We start from the raw sequence: 17,973 nt of genomic DNA on the forward strand, positions 1-17,973 counted from the left end.
GAACAGCACTGTAGATGAGAATTTCCCTCAGGCAAGTGACAGTGGCAACCCGACATCTTAAAAAAAGGGATGAAACAGGCTATTGTCAAGTGTAACAGTAAGATGACAGTTCATTTACATTCATAAGAATGTATTTACATGTTACATGGAGAGCAATTAACAGTTTAATGTTGTAACTTGCTGTGGTGAATAAAACACATGTCAGAGCAGCTATGCATGCAGGTGCAAGTAGTTTACACTCATGAGGGTAGCTTTGTGACCACCATACTAATGGAAATATTTGAGGTGGATTAGCTATTCAGTAGACTGGGAAACATATTAAATTTATGATTGAAAAATCCACGTACAGTACAGGAGAAGCATTAACGAACCAAATGAATAGGGACAGACAATATGACAAGTGTGTTTCTCTTTCTGTCTAACCTGAGTGCAAATATGAATTTACATCTCTGCATCCTGTCTCCATTTGTTTGAGCTTTTTATGAACACACTGGATGTGTTTGGCTCACATAGTGTTGGTATCTGTTAACCAATGGGACTGAACAAAACATCTGAGCTGCTGTTCATGAGAGTTTTATGGCAGATCATACAAAAACACACAGTAGATGGTGAGAAGCACATATTGTACGGACAGTTATTATTGTTGTTGATGAGATGTGTGGTATTAAAATGTCACTGTTGGACATGACCTCATTGTTACATCACTCATAATTTGACTTCTACACTGACTAGTCCTTTTTGTCTTTCTCTTTGTGTTTACAGGTGGAGTCCAACGACCTGCCACTCTCTCTGTCTGACTCCCTCTCTCTGTCTTCAGCTTATATCTCTCTTTGTCACTCTTTCAATCTCTGCCAGTCAGTCTGTCTGTCTGTCTGTCTTTCTGTCTATGCAGTTGAACAGCAGCATGCCTGTATGTTTGCCAGCAGCACAACCAGAAGCATTATGGAAGTGAAAGAGCGACGTCCATACTGCTCACTCTCCAAGAGCCGCAAGGACAAGGAGGGACCATACACTGGTGAGACAGCTCAGTTAGCTCAGTCACTCATTTAATTGCTCACTTATTCATTTTGTTATTCATTTGCCTGTTGAATCAGTCAGTAAGTCAGTCATCCCCTCCAGTGAAAGTCATGTTTTTAACCACATGGACTTTAGATGTGGTGAGATGGACTTTAAATTGATGGATTAATAGATACACTATATTTGTTCCTCGTGAAGAGTTATTTATTGTGCTGCCAAAGTCAGGTGACGCAGTATAAATAGGAAGTCCAAGTATAGAGGTAGGTACGACATATGGGTCAAAACTTTCATCCAGAACAGTGAGGTTTATATCCTGTGTGAAATCAAGAGTCAATTGTGACTTCTTTTTAAGAAGTTATGTATGTTACATAGGTCACATCCTGATTTTAAGACAAACCATGACTTTTTTCTAAACCTGCCAAGTAGTTTTTGTGTCGTTATTTAAAGGTCTAACTAGACATTGAATACTTATTATTGCTAACTTGACCGTGGAGCTCAGTATGTGCAAAGACGCTAGATGGGGAGCTACAACTTAATAACTGAAATGTAGAGCCACTGACCAAGCTGTATTTTATGAGATGAGAATGAGAATGTATTAGTTATGATTATTAATGGCCTCCCATTGACAAATCAAGTGTTTACTGAAGTGAACCACACTGATTAGAGAAGATCTGTTTTAATTTAATATTTCCAAACTTTTCACAGCCAGTGAGATAACAGCCATGTCAGGATTTATAGCACCTTCATAACAGTTCTTTCATAGTTCTTTCATAGTAAAATAAGATTTTGGTTCCTTACATCATGGGCCTTATTCAGTTTTGGCCATCATCACTATCAGTAGTATCAACATTGTAAACACTAAGCACTCAGATTAGATTAGGAAAAACAGTGCCGAAAGTATTACCGCAATTGTCCACATGTCACATTTTGCCACCTTCCTGTTTCAACTTTCACTCTGCACTCTTTGCACATTTTTCCTGAGCACTAAGAGATTATCAACAGCATTTTGAATGCACTTATGTTTGCCTTTACCTTCAAATAAAAATAAAATCAACCCTAACCCTAATCCTCAAATAATCTACACTAAACACTTTTTTGGGAGAGACATACTCTTATGCTGTGTTCTAGACCAGTGTCTCTCAACCCTGGTCCTCAAGTACCCCTGTCCTGCATCTTTTAGATGTTTCCCTGCTCCAACACACCTGATTCAAATGATCAGCTCATCATCAAGTCTCTGCAGACGCCTGATAACAACCTGATAGCAGAGAAACATCTAAAACATGCAGGGCAGGGGTAATTGAGGACCAGGGTTGAGAAATTCAAAAATTTTTGCTTTCCTACTAGACACGCAACAGTTGCAACACCCATGGAAACGACACACAAACACACTGTAAATGGTAAACCATCAACTGAAAGGCAATGTAAGGTATATTTCCCTGTGTTTAATAGAAATAATACTATCATATGGTAAAGTACAGTAAAATAAAGTGTATAATGCTGTCTGTAACCTCATGCAGAATTTTGTCCTCCTCTGTTTTGTTAAAATACACACAAGGAGGCTCTGCTGCCGAGAGTTCAATTATGTGGCCACTTGCCAAAGAAACTCATCAGTTTGTCATGTTCAGCCATGTTTTTTTAATTAATTAATTAATTATTTTTTGTTTACATTTGGCATAGTGCACCTGAAACACTTGAAGGTAACAATTTGAAAATTTCAACGTATGACTTTGATTGTAAGGTAGTATAAGCACCATGCAGGCAGTGCTGCAAAGCTCTTTATGAAGTGGTAGTGGGGGTCAGTTGAAGTGCTGGGAAAGTTATGGGGCCAAAAAAAAGACATCAGAATACATAACAGTGCTTCTCACAAAGCAGAAGTCGATATTCCTTGTGTAGTACATGAGAAAGGTCCTAGATGATTTTTCCAGCTGGTCTGAGGCAGTACTTTCAGTCCAGCTGTTGAGGAAAAGCAGTCCTCCATAGATCAACCTACAACTTTGGAGCTGATCCCCAGGAGCTATAGAACATGGGTTTTCAGAGCTTCACTGCACTTCAGACAGCAGGATAGGTTGTGTTGTAGACCAGATGAAGAAGGTGAGAATCATCCTGCATGCAGAAAGTGAGACTGTCTTCTCAACAAGTAAATCATCTGCTGTTACAGATGAAGTCCCCACTTTCAGAAAACCATCTATCTGTTCATATAGAAACTTGTAAAATAATGTTTGTTTTGGGTGTGAATACTGACCAGAGCAGTTGTGATATCTTGGGTAGCTCCAAAAATATTCTGGTGTTGTTCACGATGAGGATGTTGGAGTCACACAACTGGAAAAAAAAATCATTAACATTTTCCAAATAAATGTGCGGCTCCTCCTCGTCAGTGGTGGATGCCTTTTTGTCAGATGTTTGAACAATGTGGTTGTGAGACACTGGCCACACAGTTGTTGGTTTATAGCACAAGCAGAGGCATGCAGCTGATCTGTTCCTGCAGGGCTCCACATCTGCTGCTGATCAGTGCAGCTTTTCCTGCACTGATGTAGAGCGTTACTGAGAAATGGCTACATTTAAAGCCCCAATTAAGACACAAGTTTGGGCCACAGTCAAAAGTCACTGAGGTCTGTGGGGCATGTTGTTTTGTAAAGGTGGATTGGTATGTGCTTAATGCCATGTATTACACATATTTGGTGCAAAATGTAACCATTTTTGACCACTGGGGAACTTAAAAAATGGTCCAAAGTTACTTTCAGAGTAGGATTTTTTTCCTCACTCTTCTGAGGGATCAACAGGGCGGGGGGCGTTCCACACTGCACAGATTTTAAAGCAAATTGTGATTATTTATATTGGGTTGTATGAAAATTTTTTTACTTGACCTGACTTGAAAATTAGATATTAAGACACCAAGCCCTTGAGGAGCACCATGGAAAAATTCCTGATATTGTTTGGTATCAAGAATATTAACATTTGGAGATTTCTGCAGTTTTCAGTGACTGGACAGCAAACACTTTTGTTCAGCTCAGAAACTCCAGACCCCAGTTTGCAGAAATATTAAATTACACTATTTTTAGAAGAGGTGAAAATAACAAATTAACCAATTTTCTGATATCCTGAGGTGAGAGGTGTGGTGACTCCTTTGAAAACAGCCTGGGCAGTTTTTCCCTTTTTCCCTCCAAAATTCAGCTTTAGTTTGTAGTGTCATTTAGCCCCATTCCCCAGCATTACATGGTACCAATGGTTTCCTTTAATTTCATATGATACCAACATCTACACAGAAGCTTTAAACCAGGCCCACTACAGTATCTGAAAGACAGCGATGTGTGATGTGAATATCCCTGCAGGGGTAAAGAGGTTACAATGAGTTTACAATATACACTCTGTTCATTAGATGAACCCAAATGGAGGGCACAAGAAAAAGAAGCTGTGAATATATTAACTGTAGGGATAACTGGAATGGAGGAGGAGAGGCTGAGGCAGAAGGCGGTGGGCAGTGAGATATGGCTGGATTTATCAGAGCTGGGTGGAAGAGTGAGTGAAAGTAGACTTTTTGCAGGTGGCTGGGGAATAGCAGGTTCAATACAGACACGCGGACATCCTGTCCTCTTTATTGAGGACAGTTGAGACCTGTAAGATCTCACCAGCCCAAACAATGACATCAAAAGAACCTCATCTTGAAGAACACTCCTAACCATATGTATATGAGTATAATTTAAACAGAAATGGAAACTGTAAATAATATAATCCAGCAATAGCCAAAGAATAGGAAACTACTGTGGATGTGTTTACACAGTTTGTGCCTATGTGTGTGTATCTATCTGTTCTAGGTTCATCAGGGGACAGTGAAGACTGTGCTATTGGCTCCCAGGGACTGAGGGTCCCCACTCAGAAGTCTTATTCCTCCAGTGAAACCCTGAAGGCGTTCGACCAGCACCAAGACCAGACCAGGTCAGAACTGGGATCACATACATTATGTCTAACACAGTGGATAATATTCAGCCCATTCTCTTCAATCTGTGTAGAAATAAGACAACTTTAGACCTTGAAAATACATACGCCAAAGTCAAGTTTCGTGTGCAAGTGACACACCAATCCTTCATATAAAAATTGTCACATGTATGGTCCACATATGGAGGATAAACTGGAAGCTGTTTCTGTTCAACTGGGATAGCCACATCAATTATTCTTACTTACTTGTTTTAAATTCCCATGTCTGATCACTGTAATGAACAAACTGCTGTAGACAGCAGACATGTATTTCTATAAATAAATGTATAAAAGCTACCCTTTATTATTATTATTTCTGTTTTCCTAAGCTCTTATTTCCTGCTTAAGAAAGCTTGAACAAACATGATCTGTCCCAAAGCACTTTCCAGTTCTCCAGAATATTTATTTAAAATGTGTCATATTGGTTGACAGTTTGAAGTTAGGTGACTGAGCTATGATAGAAATTAAAATGTACGTATTGTAGTCTTTGGTGTTGAGATCTGTATTCTGTATAGTTTGAATTTTTACTGGAGGTTTACTTGGAGCAATTGAGTAACATTACACTACTGATGTAATGTAATGTAGCAGATTGGAAAGAAAGTGCAAAATAAAGGTTCGTGCCACTTCCATGTATATTTTTTTGGGGAAAAAACATTGCATTTTGTCTTGGTAGCTGAGTTGATAGAGCGTTAGCCCCATGTACTGAGACTGTGAGTTCTCCGCAGCAAAGGGCTGTAGGCAGTCCACAGCCCTTTGCTGCATGTCATTCTCCCACTTTCTCCCCCTCGTTTCTGTCTTCACTTAAGCTGACCTATCTAAAATAAAGGCATAAAGCCCCCCCAAATATTATTTTAAAATGTGTTTTGAATCTAATGTTAATTTCAAACCAAAACAATGAGACTGTGGCTATTAAAAGGTCAAACCACAATGCTTTGCTTCCCATGTTGTGATATTATGTGTATGCTATAGGCAACATCTGTTTGGCATGTCTGTTTTGTTGTGCACGACTGATGTAAACTCTTTGTTATGTATGCAAATAATATAAAAGCAGATGGCATGGACAATGAATGTGACTTTAATTGGTCTATGAAAGAGAAGAAAGTGAACAATCCAGCAGAGTGTTCGAAAAACAATAATGTACTTGGTTTGCTTTTCTAAACACAGCTGAACTGAATTACCCTGTTCATTTCCTGTTGTCTTTTTTAATTAATCTTTCTATTTTTCTATATCAGCAATTATTGACCAGGAATTATCCACTGTATTTCAGCATATATTCTTTAACATTATATATGGTATACTTGCAGTAGCACTTACTATTGAGATAAATCATCCTCTACTACTGTTGTCAAAAATAATGATTTTTCAATACATTTTGAATTATTATTATTGTTATTTAACTAATTAATTTTTTATTATTATTATTTTTAAGGCTTTCAATACTCTGCACTATCAATACATTCTATTGTTTTCTTTTGTTGTTTGTTATTATCTCATGTGCATGTTGAATTATTTACTGACGTGACAGTCAATGTACTTAACATCGACTAGAGCAGCATCTTGGACAAGAGGCAGCAGAGAGAGTGTACATGAACATGAACAGTACATGAACCTTACAGCTGTAATACAAGTTACATCATCAGTGATTTCTGAACAATCTCCATACATTGAATGTGACAGCTCATTGCTTATAATGAGTGGATAGAGAAGAAAATGGAAACAAGCCTGCAATTTCAAAATAAATGTCTCTCAATGTAAACATCTGATCATGAAGAATTCACAACATATCATAAATAGACTAGTTTTTTTCTAATGGGTAAATACTGAATTTACCCATCAATACAAATCTAAAATTTTAGGTTTAGGGCTGTGTTAATTTTTCTGTGTGGTATCGAAAATTATATAGAATATCACCATTTTGTTAGAAATTCCAGTATCCTGTCCACACTGTCTGCCACCACTTGGACTGATTCCCTCTCAGTCTATGCATTTCTGTCTGACACCGGCCAGGATATTTCCTGGAAAAATTCAGCCTACCTTCACAAACTAAATACTGAATTTACACTGCTCTTGTTTTCTTCTGTAGGTGAAAGAAATATAAAAGTTAATTTTATTGTCACGTGTACAACTAGAGGAGTAAAACCTTGTCTGTTTCCACTTTAACTGCACTTTGAACTGGTTTGGTACCCGTGAAGCCAACAAAAGGACCAAACAAAGGTGCACAGTGTGTTTCACTGGATTCTCTCCTTTATTATAGTAACACAACCGATGACTTTTGTCCTGACGACAGGTTACTGTACGGGACGACCAAGGGACACAAGGACATGGTTCACCGTGAACAGGATGATTATAACAGACAAGGTGAGAGTACACACACACTCTCACAGACACATAATACTGCCCTTACCTTCTTTTCATCGTTATCTATGCACACTAAAGCAACAAAAATTAAACGTGTGTCTTTTGAACTAAATAGTTGTTCTGATGGTAGCCTTGCCCTCAGTTTATTAAGAAGTCATGTTAGTTGCTTCTCTGTTTGTTTCTATTTTTTAATCTGTAATTTTATAATTTTATCATGTTCAGTTTGGAAAGTTGTGGATTGGTTTGTTCCACATGTGTTTCCAAATGTGGATTTTCGGTCTTTAATGTATGATTTTCATGTCAGTAATTGACATATGTATTTAATGTATAACTGGTCCTTATCGCTTTACCTAAAACTTAAGTTTTGGTATTTAGTATTTGTGGATTTTTAAAATTCACTTTCACAATAATGGTCAGATGGCTGCAGATCAGATTGTGGAAAGAGACGTTAAAAGTATATTAAATATAAAATATGTCTAATGAAGGCTATAATGAGCCGCTGGAAGTGATACTTCAAAGTCTTGTGAAAGAAATAGTGTAAAGGGTAAAAATGGCACCATAAATAGGAAAGAATTCTTCACCATAGAGTGCATCCATTGTTCTCCAGCTCCAATTAACACAGCGTCAATATTTGAGAAATGAAAAAATCATAATTACTCAATCATCTTATCGCCTTCGTTTTCACTGCTGGCCTAATTGGAGCTCATTTAAAATTAATATAACTTTTAATTGAACGGCAGCACTCGTTATCTCTTGTTGTGCCATTAATTACGGAAAGCTTTTATAATTTCCCTTTTCATTTGCTGATTAAAGATGAAGAGGCACACACTGAGATTCTGCTGATAATTTATTTGTCTTCTTTTCATTTATATTTTAAAGGATTATCACATGTGTTATTTGGATGTGATTTCAGCCCATTTCCACAAAGAGTTACTCCTGATGACTTATTAAATTTAATGAAAAAAATATTCTGAATTTCCAATCCCATCATGTTGCCTTCAAATATTAAAGAAGCAATTTTTTGAAATGGAGAATCAGAACCTTCATTTAAGTTTCTATTATTAAACATATTCCTTTAGTTTTTTTTTCTCCTTTTATTTTTTGGGGGAACTGGACTAAACAAAATCAACTAACATAATGGCTTCCATCATTATGTTGAATATATGATGCTAACAAGTAACAAGTAAAATTTCTTTAAACAGGTCTCATTTTTCCAGGCAGATTTGTACTTTATCAATCTTACATTGTCACATTATTACACTCACAGATATTCTGTAGTTACAAAAAAGGCATATTTTATTGCACAGAAAATGAATGTAAAAATATTTATGTTTTATGTTATTGTTGTTTTATGGCTGGAATGGAATTTGTAAAATATCATAATCTGATCATATAACCCATGAGAATTTCCCTTTTTTTGTGTAATCGGATCAAATTTCCTGTTAAATTTAGCTTTCTCCACTAATTACCAGAGTTGTATTGATTAATTCTGTAAATTATCAGGCAGAGTCGCTGGTAATCTTTGAATAGTGGAGGGCCTTCCATCACTGAACTGTCTGGTCGATTACTCGTTCCTCTGAAACCTTAAATTAGTCCAGAGTGTGAGGTGGCTGTGTCTCCTTTCAATACGTAAATGCTGACCAGCAGATATAACGACAAGTTCCATCATTACCTTTTTAGCCTTGTTTTTGTTTGTTTCTTTGATGATTTCAAAATCATTTAGTCAGTTCCAGCCTGGATCATTTATTCTTTCTGTCTACAACATTATTTATGTATTTGGTGAGGGTGCACAATGGGATTTTTTTCCTGCCAGTTCAGATAAATGATAATTACCTGCTTCCCATGGTCAATAGTAATAGTTTAACATTTTAGTATTTTAAAAAGAATATATGATATAATCTGCAGTTTATGCAGACTTTAGGATAAGAAAGGAAAAGATGTAGTGAGCAAAGAGGGAAGATTTAATATCCCACAGCTCTTACTGAACCAAATCTGACATCGCTACGGCAACAACAATGTTCATTTAGTTTATTTAGTTCATCAGGTTCATAAAAAAGTACTTTGGCTTTAATGGAGAATTTTGCCTAAGACTTTCAATTAAATATTATCACAGTTTATCTTAACAGCATTTATCATGCACCCCTAGTATTTCATTTGATTTAAATTTGATTTATTTATTTAGAACATTTAAAAAAAAAAATAAAGTATATGTAGAAAAAATCACAAAACAGAAACAAACAATAAATAATGAACAGACTTGCAATGAGAAACATAAATTTCATTTGATGTCTGAAAAGGAGTAGGGAGAAGCAACTTGTCTAACCCTAACCCCTAATCCTAGTCCATACTAATCCATTCATAAAATGTTACGTAAATCCACCCTCCTCGATTAACCCCACATTTACTTCACTCACTTCTTAATACCTGATAACCAATACTACCCCATACATAAAACATATGTATGTATACATATATATATATATATATATATATATATATATGTATATATATATATATATATATATGTATATATAAAATGAGAAAAGCAATAACAGTATCACCCTTAATGTGCTTTACATTCCCTCTAATAATTTCTTAACCTCGTGAAAACAATTTCTTTGCGCGTTTTTTAAAAACTCAGATTTTTTTATTTTTTTTTTATTTCTTCATCCAGTGCATTCCACAGAATCACCACACAAACTGATATGCACGTTTTTAAGAGCAGTGCAAAAACAACATTGTTTCAAATTTAATTTACCAATATAACTTATAGTTATTTTTTTGCTTTGTACATGACTTGAGCAGTTTTAAATCCACCAGATCCATAAATTTCAACTCATGTGACTTTAAAAACAGGTCATTACTGTGTTCCCGATATCCAGAATTGTGTTGTGTAACATTGTATACAATGCTTTATGGTCCAGTATGTGTTTGGCTTTGTCCGAAACTGCAACGCTCCTCGTCAACTTTGGTCGTACGTATGTTCTATGTGGTTTCCAGCAGATTCTGTCACACCAAGAAATTTATTTTCATATACTTTCAATCATAACATTGTGTATCTTAATAAATACTTATGTATTTATTTTATGATTTCCAAACAACATAAATTTGGTTTTGTTCAAATTGAATGATAATTTGTTTGAGTCAAACTGCATCTTTAATTCACTCATTTCTGATGTGACTGCCTCCAAAAGCTGCTGTAAATTTTCCTCAGAGCAGAGAATATTTGTATCATCCGCAACAAATTTCAATATTTTCGATTCTTTGCATGCCATTGTACAAGACAAACAATTTTGGCCTTAAAATTGATCCCTGTGGGACTCTGCAAGTAATGTCCAAACATTAAGATTTATATTCACCAACCTGTAAAAACTGTTGATGGATCCGTTTATAGCTGTTCAGTCAGTTCAACACCACCCCTCTGATGCCCTCTGATACCTTTCCAGTTTATTGATTAATAAGTCATGATCAATGGTATCAAATGTTTTTTTTAAATTAATAAATACCCCTATTGTATATTTTGTGTTACCTATACATGTTGTTATTTCTTGTAGAGTTTCTGCAGTATTTCAGAGAACTGGGGAAGTAGCGACGCAGGCCTGTAATTGGTGAAGTGATGTTTATCCCCAGCTTTAAATATTGGACTAACGTTTGCTGTTTTCATTTAGCATTGAAAGAAAAGTTACAAATTTAGATCAGTGCGTTTACAATTTCATCAATGATTTTCTTCACTAGAGTCATATCAATTTCATTGTAATCAGTAGACATTTTATTTTTACATTCACTTATAATGTTCAGGATTTCTTTTTCCTCTATTGCTCTTAAAAAAATAGAGTTTGTGTTTCTATCTCCTTGATCATTAACAGCCCATCCCACTTCTAGTGATGGATCATTGAAAAAAATTATTAAACCCACTAACCACATCATTCTTATACTTAATAGTCTTATCATTATCAATAAAGAACTTAGGATAGCTTATGTTTTTTGATCCTTTTCTAATGATTTGTTATAACATTCCCTCTTGCATACCCTCATAATATTAGTGAATTTATTTTTACATCTTTTATATTTATTTTCTGCCTCTCTTCATTTGTATTATGCTATTTTATCATTTCGATCTGATGGTAATGTTTTAAGACAATATGTGTTCATTTGGTACAAATGACTGAACTGCTGATATTAAAGACGTACACCCTAATGTGAGTTGCAGCACCCTCACAGATTATGTCTTTATAGTCTCCAGGTTTAAAGCTCTTGTAATCTGTCTCTTCTCCTGTAATGACTAAATGAGATTTAGGGGATCTAGTCGATAAGTCTTCACCTTCCCTGTCTGCTTTGTCTTCTGGGTTCCTGCCTCTATTTTCTATGCTACAATAGTCTGTTTTTTTTTTTGTTTTGTTTTTTTTTGTCTCAAAGAAATAATTTTGTTTTTAAGGTTATTAATTTCCTTTTAATTATAGTCCTACCTGACAGCTTTTCAGTAGTCTCATGACTCAGGTTGGACTCCTCACAGTGAGCCGAGGGTTGTCTCGTTGGAAACAATCCAAGAATTGCAGGAAAGATCAAGTGTAGCTTTGATAGTTAGGCCATTAAAAATGACACACCTGGTTAATTCATCAGCTAGTTCAGTTGAGAGCAATTTTGATAACTGATTAATCCAAGAAATTATTTTATACATAAAAAATTGCTGATTCCAGCTTCACAAATGTGAGAATTTCCTATTTTTTTTTGGTCTGTTTTATAACATTGTGAATTGTGAACATATCTTTGGTTTGCTTATTGTTGGTTAGACAAAACCAGCAAGAGAAAAGTGTCACTTTGGCTTCTGGGAAATTGTGATGGGCATTTTTGTCTTACTTACTGAATGTATTGTCAGACAGTGATGTCTTTTCTATATAAATGAGCTACTAGATTAGAAGGGAACATGAATATGAAGGTGTTTTTTTAATTATTTGAACAATGTAGAATCAAAGGAAAATATGAAAGTTGTAGCCAAAGCTGTAGATGCTGTAAACTATTTTTGGGAGCGTTGTTACACACCTGTTGTCAGGCCTTAGCAGGGAAATTTGTTTCTATTAAATTTATATCTATTAAATTTCCATATTTTTATGTCACTGTGAAGTTGGTAGAATATATAATATCTAGAATTAACAAAATTTTTATCTGAAACATGTACTTTTACATAGTCAGTAGTATGTACAGTGACTTATTCAAATCTCCATCTGTTTCTTTTTCAGGTCAACATTTCAGCCTTCGTCAGCTGGGAATCTGCGAGCCGCCATCTCGTCGTGGCCTGGCGTTCTGCTCCGAGATGGGCCTGCCACACCGTGGCTTCTCAGTGGGTACGGGCCAAGACCTCGATACCGACAGTCAGGCCGTGATGTCACCGGAGCGCGCCATGCGGCTGTGGGGCCGCGGGGGTCTGGGTAAATCATCCGGGAGGAGTTCCTGCCTGTCCAGCCGCTCCAACTCAGTGCTGACTCTCACCGACACCGAGCATGAGAACAAGTCTGACAGCGACAACGGTAGGACATAATACTAACCATTTAACCTTTTTCTCTTTAGCTTTCTTCCCCTCTCTTTGCTCAAAACCTCACCTAATAGTTATTTTCAACTGTTTGTATTTCTCACATTTAGAGAAGTGGTCCATGATAAATTTTTAGCCTACTATTAGCTGGTGTGAAATATAAGTAAGTGCAGGGAGCACAACTGGACTGGAGCCCATAGAGAGAAGCAACCCTCCACATGTTTTAGGCTGAAAACAGTCTCTGTGAGTGATTCAGATTAGAAATACACCTGTGTTCAAACAAGAACTCAGAGTGTGCCATTTGCTGTATATTGCCCAAACCCACCTCTGTCATGTTTTTCCCTTTTTGTGATGAGGGGGTGGGTAAAATAGTCAGGAGTAATCTATAAACAAATTAAACGCTCTTTCTACATAACCTATAAAAAAATATTTAAAAACAATTAATTTAGATGAATAATTTCTAATTAATGCTAGCAATTTTGTTATGATGTCTATTGCAAAATATGTTATCCAATGTCGAACATACAGGCTTTGAGTGTGTGTGTGAGAGAGAGAGTGTGTGTGTGTGTGTGTCCTTCATAACTAGTGGGATACTTGGGCCCATTGTGACAACCTCGCACCTCTGCTTCTCAGTGACGTACAGAAACTTCTCTACATTTACTCATTCAATTTGTTTCTAACTTTTCAGTCTTGAGTTTTCTCTGTTGGAAGTATACATATATGATTGGGAATTATACTCACTTCTTATAGGATAGGTACATACATGTCCATCAGTGTCTGAATGCTTTTATTTGCACTTTTCCTTCTGAATCTACACACTTATTCAATGCCTCTGATATTTCATGGCCAAGTTCAGCTATGTATTTTTCTATTAGTCTGGAATTAGTTTTTAATACAGATTCAATCCATGATCAAATCTGAAAATAAAACAAAAAGATATAAATTATATCGGATGTTTTTGTCTTTAGGATTCAGTGTCATTAATACTTCACACCTCCTTTATTTTATAGAATAGAAGAATTACAAATAAATCCTGACCTCCACTTTTTCCAACAACAAGAAAAATCAGCCATGTGATGCAGTTTTTACATCTGTGACCCTGCTGGTTACATGTGTTTGTGTGTGTGTGTGTGTGTGTGTGTGTGTGTGTGTGTGTGTGTGTGTGTGTGTGTGTGTGTGTGTGTGTGTGTAAAAGAGAGAGAAAAAGAGGGTGAGGCGTGTTCACTTTTTTGTTCTGCCCTCGCTGAATTTTTCTAATATAATTGTTGTTCAAAGACATTAACTGCAGTAGCTGTAGTTAATGTTTACCCTGCAATTAGTGGACAACTTGTGCTACATTCTGAGTCACAGACCGCCAAATAGAAAAGAGTAGAGAATTAAAAGAAAATCAAGGAGAAGAACATACTGGCACTAGAACATACTGCAGTGTTGTGCTGAAAATCATCCAAGTAAGGTATATATACATACATATATATATATATATATATATATATATATATATATATATATATATATATATACATATAAGCAACACAGAGTATGTTTCTGCAATTTTGCAATTTCTGCAATTTCTTTGGTAACAATAATGTAATTACCAAGAACACTAACGTGACATTAGAGTCATCAGAGTTTTGCCAAAATAAACATTTATTTTAATCTGTAGAATAAATGAAACAGCCAAAAAAGTGGGGGAAAGAAAAACTGTAGATCCGTAACATTGATGTTCCTTTCTGGTGGTGGGAACTGGGGGAGGTGGCTGATATGGGCACTGGGGGAGGTGGCTGATATGGGCGGGTCGCAAAACACAAAAGAATTTCCTGCTAATTAATTTAATTAATGGTCACAATTTAGCTGAGCAGTCATTTGCTTTTGTTTTTTCCTTTTTGTGCATTAATATGTGTTTCAGGGTCACTGTGCATTTGTGATCATGTAGATGTATGCACAAAAATGTTTGTGCAAATATGTATTTATAAGTAGTTCTGTGTGCCTATGTGTGCATTTTTACTGTATGTGAGTGTGTGAGTGTGTGAAGCCTATTCATTATCCTCAAGGTAGTTTTCCCTAACAGGTGTGAATTTCATACTTAATAAAAGACTTGTTTTTGACTTCACACACACACACACACACACACACACACACACACACACACACACACACACACACACACACACACAGAGTGGGTTTTCATTAAGAGATGTGATGTTGTAATTAACAGTGAGATAAAGTGCTGACTCACTGTATTTTGTATATTAAGTTTGATAATGTTTTTATTAAATGGCATTATGCTGTGGATGTCAGTGCTCTGGAGGATATGCTTCCCATCTCTAAAAGTGAGTAGTCGTCAAGTTTTCAAAGGCTAATTGACTCTTAAAAATGCAGCTGTGTGTGCGTGTATGTGTGCGTGCACTAGCTCTCATTTGTTAGTGTGTGTGTAAGTGTGGGGATGAATTGCCTCAGACACACACAGTCACTTGTGGGTTTCGAGCTGTGTTGTCAGTAGTAATATACTTTTGTGTCCCATGATAGCAGTGGTTGGGTCATTAAGGTCATTGAAGCTCAGGCTGGCCTGCACCTCACTGTGTGTGTGTTCTCAAACTAAGAAATTGTTGGATCATTACTTGATGAAAGTAGTGTCTTCGAAGCAATGTTAAGAAATTTCGGCACTTTTGTGAAAAAAAAAAAAGTTGACATGAACAAAACTTAATTGGCAAAACCATGAATGTCATCAAAGTAATACGAAAAACACTAAAGTGGATGTTTAACTCTCTGTAGCTGGAGGCTAGCTGTTGAAGTCAGAATAGATCAGGGTTCTCAAATTCAGATTGTGGCTTTGTGCCACTGATAATATTGTCATCTCATAAGTTCAACATTTAAGTGCTGCAAGAAAGCACAGTACATCTGACAATTTTCTTTGTTTGTTTCCACAACTAACATATTTTTTGTCACAAACAGAATACACATTTACACATTTATATACATTATAAAGTTAGCCGTGCACTGGACACCAACTCAGTATCTTTTCTGTCACTTTGAATTGTTCATTAATACCCTTGATAAAAATCGCGAGCTGAGCTGAGGATTTTTGCTTTCATTTGGGCTTCTGATAACTTGCTAATCCACTCTGTCACTGTGTTTGCTGATAGAGAAATATTGTGGAACAAGCTGTTCTTTTCTGGACGGAATATCAGCCAACTGCAGCATGCAATCCTTCAGAAACACATACACAACACACAATGCATTTTTATAATAGAAGTGTGTTTTTATTTCAATTTTAATTTATTGAAAGGGTAGCTTAAATTTTTGTGGGCCAGGAATGTTCCCTGGACCAGCAGTTTGAATCCCCTTTTCTACTACAAAAGTTCTTCCAATAACACAAGAACAAAGGATCTGGTTCCTGCTTTAGTTACTGGGCTGTAGTTTATGAATCTCCAAAAACTCCCTGTTCTCAAGGTTGTGCTCTCTGATGGGCTGGGAAATATCAGGGTGAAGTTTGTAAGGATGAATGTGACTGATTGGTTAAACACAAGCCCTGAGATTAAACTCCATGCAGGCTGAGTAACAGACAACCCTGAGCAAATTGTCCCTGCTTTGGAGACAGGCTTTCTGGCACTTCTAATGCCTCTTTACTCGTCTTCACATGTTCAACGTCCATTCAGACTTCACACATGAATGTGATGTGCATGAATTTCTTCAATATCCAGTTGAAAGTCAAGTGCAAATATGTCAATTAAATCCTGCTGTAGTTTCTGAGTTCAGTGTCCTGGCTCACACTATCAAACCTTTTCAAGTAAAAAGAATTAATAGTGTGAATGCACTGAATGGCATCAGCCAAACAGTCCTAGCAGCTGAACCTTAAAGATTTACAGTCACAGAATAAACCTAGACCAACATTATAAAGCCTGTTGAACTGACCTCCATCCTTTGCTTTCTCTATGATCAATGTGGTATTGAGTCGTGTCAAGAGGCTCCTTTGAGAGCACCTGAGACGTATGTGGTGAGACACTACTTAACAGCAAATTCATCTTCTCTCTTGTGCTGCTGCTCCTCATTCACTGAATGGAGCCGATAGTCAACTTATTGCACTGTAGACAGCAGACAGTACATCGCCTGACCCCTGTTCACAGGAGAAAGTGAGTGTGTTCGGGTGTGTGCATGTGTTTGTGTGTGTACAGTAACTTAAACCAACTTCTGTGATTCTATCAGTGGCTTTGTTGCAGGAGGAAGCAACGTAAAGAATAGATAACAGGGAGGGGGAAGAAGAATGGGAAAGAAGAAAAGATCAGAGAGGAGAAGAAGTTCAGTGGATACAGTAATTCAAAGGAGAGGCAGGGAATAAAGAAAAAGAGGCAGAACGGGGAGAAAGGGAGAAGCCTCTCTGCATTATTTGTTCTCCTGAGAGGAAATATTAGACCAGAGACGTCTGGCTGGCTCCCCAGTGGACACACACAAAAACATGCACACACACACTGGCAGACGTAAACACTTTTGTGGTGTCTGGACCCATGGGTGCCCAGCTGCTGCTTGCCCGGTTACTTGATATTTGTGATCTCAACTACAGAGACAGAAAAAGGAAGATAAATTTACATTTTCTGTCCCGGACGCACTGATACAGGTGTATCTTTCTTTGAAAGAAAAGTCCGTAGACACAAACAGAAGAACTGAGTAGCTAAGTACAAAAATGTAAGGAGAAAATATAAAAAAATCAGGGCCATTTCACACGACATGCAACATACATTATATAATAACTGAGACTAAACAACAGATAAAAATGATGACACAATATTAATGTGTGTGCATAAGGACCAGCAGACAGATGTCTCCTTTTGTGCCATAGTAAGAAGCTTAAATATGCCCACGTTCTTGAAGTCTACATGTGTGCTCTGTGCAAGTTTGTGTAATTATTGTGTGTGAAGAGAGGAAGGTAGAAGGGATAAACTGAGAAAGACTGTGAAAATGACACCATTGATGGAAATGGGGAAAAAGAAACAAAAAAGAACGAGCAAATAGAAAGATGGAAGCAGACAGGCGGGCAGAGAGGAAGAGGGGTGTATCTCATCTTTGCTAACCAGATTACTTTACTATGTGTCAACAAAACACTT

At 36.7% G+C, this 17,973-nt stretch overlaps 1 protein-coding gene across 1 annotated transcript in view; it reads left to right on the forward strand.

Moving 5' to 3' along the window:
- Positions 1 to 17,973, forward strand: part of tenm3 (teneurin transmembrane protein 3) — a 417,647-nt gene that overhangs the window by 117,590 nt on the left and 282,084 nt on the right. The window contains exons 4-7 of the mRNA XM_084747609.1: positions 763 to 1,015; positions 4,830 to 4,950; positions 7,277 to 7,347; positions 12,585 to 12,872. Coding sequence (XP_084603735.1) covers positions 913 to 1,015; positions 4,830 to 4,950; positions 7,277 to 7,347; positions 12,585 to 12,872 — 583 coding nt within the window. The 5' untranslated portion in view covers positions 763 to 912. The remainder of the gene's footprint in view (positions 1 to 762; positions 1,016 to 4,829; positions 4,951 to 7,276; positions 7,348 to 12,584; positions 12,873 to 17,973) is intronic.

This window comes from Lutjanus erythropterus, chromosome 3 (genome assembly GCF_056507025.1).
Source record: "Lutjanus erythropterus isolate fLutEry1 chromosome 3, fLutEry1.hap2, whole genome shotgun sequence".
Taxonomy (NCBI): domain Eukaryota; kingdom Metazoa; phylum Chordata; class Actinopteri; order Lutjaniformes; family Lutjanidae; genus Lutjanus; species Lutjanus erythropterus.